Raw genomic sequence first — 3,456 nt, 5'->3', positions numbered from 1 at the left:
CTCAGTGAGTATCAGTCTATGGTTCATGAGGCCATGCACCTCATGTCATGAAGGAGATGTCTGAGGTGGTTGCCAAGATTCTCTCCATCATAGTTAAAAAGCCATGGCTGTCAGGTGAAGTTGCCGGTGACTGGAGAGAAGGAAACATCATTCCCATTTTTAAGAGTGGGGAAGAGAAGACCTGGGGAACTACAGAGCAGTGAGCTTTTACACCGTGCCTGGGAAGGTCGTGGAGCAGATCCTCCTGGAAGGCACATGCAAAATGAGGAGGTGATCTGAAACAGCCAGCGTGTATTCACCAAGGGCAGATTGTGCCTGACCAATCTAGCGGCCTTTTATGATGGAGTGATGGCATTGGTGGACAAAGGAAGGGCAACTGATGTCATCTACCTGTGTTCACGCTTAACGAGGAGATTTCAGATAGAGAAATTGCTAGGAGAGAATTCCTACGCCCATGGACATTGGTCTGAAACAAAGTTATCTCAACATAGTTTGGAGTGTCCTTTCAATGGGTGCTTTTTTTCCTTTGAAACATTAGAGGAGTGGGATGTAGCATGTTGAGTCTCCCTGCCCTCGTGGAAATTGTCATTTAAAACAAACAACTTGCAGGAAGAGATAAAATTACAGTGGGGAAGATATCAGAAAATAGAATGAGACTGGGACATCAGAGCTGAGTATTGAAAGGACTGGTTTATTGGTCATCTCATGGAAGGCTCAGCTGTCCAGCACAGCGGTGCCTTTTCCCCAGCGGCACGGAGCTGCCCGGCTTCTTAGGGTCAGCAGTGTCCCCGCGGTCTGGGTGTGTGCCAGCAGTGTGGGGCAGGAGCACAGGTCAGGGCGCGGGAGGTGTGCAGTGCTGGTGGGCAGCACAGGAGGAGCAGCCAAATGCCCGCGCTGCATCGGGGCAGCTGTGTGTGTTGCTGCTGGGATCCGTGGATTACAAAGTTGAGCCTGAAATTTAGCAGCAAATGCAGATGTTGTGTAACAATCTCTTCTTCAGCATTTGTGCTGCTTGCTACAGATATTAATGCAGCTAATGGATCTTCAATGGTAATCTTGATCAGCATGAAAGGGCCTAAATAAATGTTTGAGTAATGTTTTGAATGCTGGCAATTTCAACCACAAAATGATGATATTAGGATGGCGGGGTCAATGCAGTTTGTGATTTCTTGTCTGTTTGTAATTTCTGTAGATAATTGTAATAATGCCTGATTATAATTTGTTGTCAAGTGTAGAATGTGATAAATATTTCTGAATCTAAATCTAGTGATAAGGAAAATATGGAAAAGAATTTTAAAACAACTCCTTCAGCATTCCCTGTGTCCTGGATACGCAATGGCTGCATGAGAGCAAGAGGCAGAGAGCCCATTCCCCTGGAGGAGCGGGCTGTGCTCAGTGGTGTGAGGCTGCAGGAACCTGTGCAGGGTGTCAGGGTGCAACTTACTTTGGCAGTGCGTGGTGGTGATGGTTATGGCAGTGAGGAGCAGGAGGCCGGTGCCAGCCACTCGAACCCAGAGGAAAACATCACAGATGGAATTCAGTGTCTTCTCATTGCTTGTTCCTGCAGAAACAAAACAGAGAGAGGAAAGAGGAAAGGCAATGGTTATGACAGTGAGGAGCAGGAGGCAGGCGCAAGACAGGTTAACCCACATGGTCATTGTACAGTAGAATCTTGGTGTGTTGTCATTGCTTGTTCCTGCAGGAAGAATGGTGAGAGAAAAGAGGGAAGGCCTAGCTGCTGACATCTCCTTATATCCTGAAATGCCTGCAGTCAGCATAGATTTTAGTTTGGCCTCTTACAACCAATGCAGCACTGCTGACAGAGATCCTGCCTCCCCACTGCTGGGTTACCTGCATGCGGGCCTTGTTGCGAGTTGTCCTTCATGGTGTCCTGGCTGCTATGGTTGGCAGCAGTGGGTGTGGTGGGTGCTGCTTTTGTTGCTGTGACTGGAAGGAGAAATGGATGAATGCAGCACATTAAAATAAAGCCACTTTGTCCTACCTCTCCAAGAACAGGGGCAACACGGGCATTTATAGGTCCCATTTTGAAAAGTTATACACTGGAACAACACCCAACCATGGAAATTAAAGGCTTAGAGTTCCTAATTCATTAGCAGCACACTCAGTTGTCCCTGTTAGGAACAATGTTTTTGGTGATGTGGGAACATTTTCTTTTCTACTGTCCAACATCCACCTCACCTGTGAGGTTACTTTTGAGGTGCTGTGAACATACGGAGGGTATCAAGACATTGAGGATTAATGTGAGGTGAGCAAGGAGTTGGCGGCTGTGGACTTTGTAACTCTCGTGCCTCAAAATTGCTGATGGGATGGGGAGGTGTCTTGGGGCTGTGCGACATCCTGTGTGTTTGGGCAGGGCTGGTACTGCAAGCGGAGCTGGTGGGCAGGGAGCCTCTATGAGGAGGAGCAGTGCCTGTGTGATGAGACAGCTGGGCAAAGAAGCAGGGCCATGGGGAGTGTGGGTGAAGCACCGTATTGAGAAGGCACGGGCAGGGTTGCTGGGTGTAAGCGAGGTGGGTGAAGCTGTTGCTGACCTGGGAAGAAGGCGGGTTGTCCAGAGCTGAAGTGCAGCCCTGGGTTGATGTAGCTGACGCAGAAATAGATCCCGTGGTCCTGTGCCCTGAAGGATTTCACCACCAGTCGATAGGAGTTTCGTCTCCATGATGCCTCAAAGTTTGTAGCTGTTTTCTCACCCTCCTGCATTGTGCTGGAATGAGAATGGGTAACGGAGAGAATGAAGTGAAGGTTCCCATCCTTATCCAGGCGGATCCAGGATACTTTCCAGGAGGTTTTGTTTCTCCAGCAGTCCAACTCCAGCCGCTGTCCCTCCTGGGGCTGTATGATTCTCCTGTTGGGGAACCTGACCACGAATGCATCCCTCTGTCCCTGGGTGCCGGTGCAGCCTGTGGGCAGAAGTCAGCCATGTCCCCTCAGGTGCTGCTCAGGAAGAGCTCCTGGGGCCTTTGGGCAAAGCTCTTCCTCGCCAGTGCGGTGCATAGCAGGCAGGCAGCCGAGCTGTGAGGGTGAATGCGGAGGGAGGGCCTCGGCGTCCAGCACGCTTGGGTGCTGTGCTGGAGTCGCCGGGAAGTCAGCATTGAGGGCGCCGGGCTCTCGAGATGGATGCTGCCCTTCAGAGCAGCCCTTCAGCTGCCTCTCGGGGCTGCTGCCATTTCCCAGCTTGTCTACCAGGGGATTCAACACTAACAACTGCTACATGCCCCCTCTCTTCCCTTTCCCATCCCCTCCAGCAACACCTGTCTGAACAGGCTCTGTTCCTGCTGCGTATCATGCTGCAATACCACCACTCCCGCTTCCCTGCTCAGTCACCGAGCAGCCCAGAATTGCATCCTTCCCTCTTCCATACTCACAGAGCCCCAGGCTGAGCAGGAGGAGCAGTGCAGGAGACCCGGCCATCGTCCTCGAGGCGGTGCAGCGGAG

General features: G+C 51.1%; 1 protein-coding gene across 2 annotated transcripts; it reads right to left on the bottom strand.

Annotated features, from left to right (window-relative positions):
* Positions 1-671: 671 nt before the first annotated feature.
* On the bottom strand, positions 672-3,448 carry LOC104916556 (T-cell surface glycoprotein CD8 alpha chain-like). 2 transcript variants are annotated; one of them, XM_019611379.1, is made up of 5 exons: positions 3,387-3,448; positions 2,553-2,921; positions 1,852-1,947; positions 1,445-1,696; positions 672-951 (listed from the first exon to the last, which is right to left on the bottom strand). In XM_019611379.1, exons 1-5 carry the CDS (start codon positions 3,430-3,432, stop codon positions 938-940), a joined length of 777 nt encoding a protein of 258 aa, XP_019466924.1. In that variant the 5' UTR covers positions 3,433-3,448; the 3' UTR covers positions 672-937. The 2 variants fall into 2 exon arrangements, with proteins under 2 accessions (XP_019466924.1, XP_031413514.1); XM_031557654.1 differs by lacking the exon at positions 672-951 and having other exon boundaries at positions 958-1,561.
* Positions 3,449-3,456: the final 8 nt, after the last annotated feature.

The sequence above is a fragment of the Meleagris gallopavo genome, unplaced genomic scaffold (assembly GCF_000146605.3).
Source record: "Meleagris gallopavo isolate NT-WF06-2002-E0010 breed Aviagen turkey brand Nicholas breeding stock unplaced genomic scaffold, Turkey_5.1 ChrUn_random_7180001921657, whole genome shotgun sequence".
NCBI classification, from domain to species: Eukaryota; Metazoa; Chordata; class Aves; order Galliformes; family Phasianidae; genus Meleagris; species Meleagris gallopavo.
This window is presented reverse-complemented; position numbering and strand designations above follow the sequence as displayed.

What these genes read in the sequence shown, in the direction of transcription:
- LOC104916556 (XM_019611379.1), bottom strand. Translation starts at nt 3,432, where the DNA reads ATGGCCGGGTCTCCTGCACTGCTCCTCCTGCTCAGCCTGGGGCTCT. An exon ending in CCTGCTCAGCCTGGGGCTCT is followed by an intron (nt 2,922 to 3,386) that starts GTGAGTATGGAA and finishes TTCTGCCCACAG; the next exon opens with GCTGCACCGGCACCCAGGGA. An exon ending in GCAACAAGGCCCGCATGCAG is followed by an intron (nt 1,697 to 1,851) that starts GTAACCCAGCAG and finishes TTCTTCCTGCAG; the next exon opens with GAACAAGCAATGACAACACA.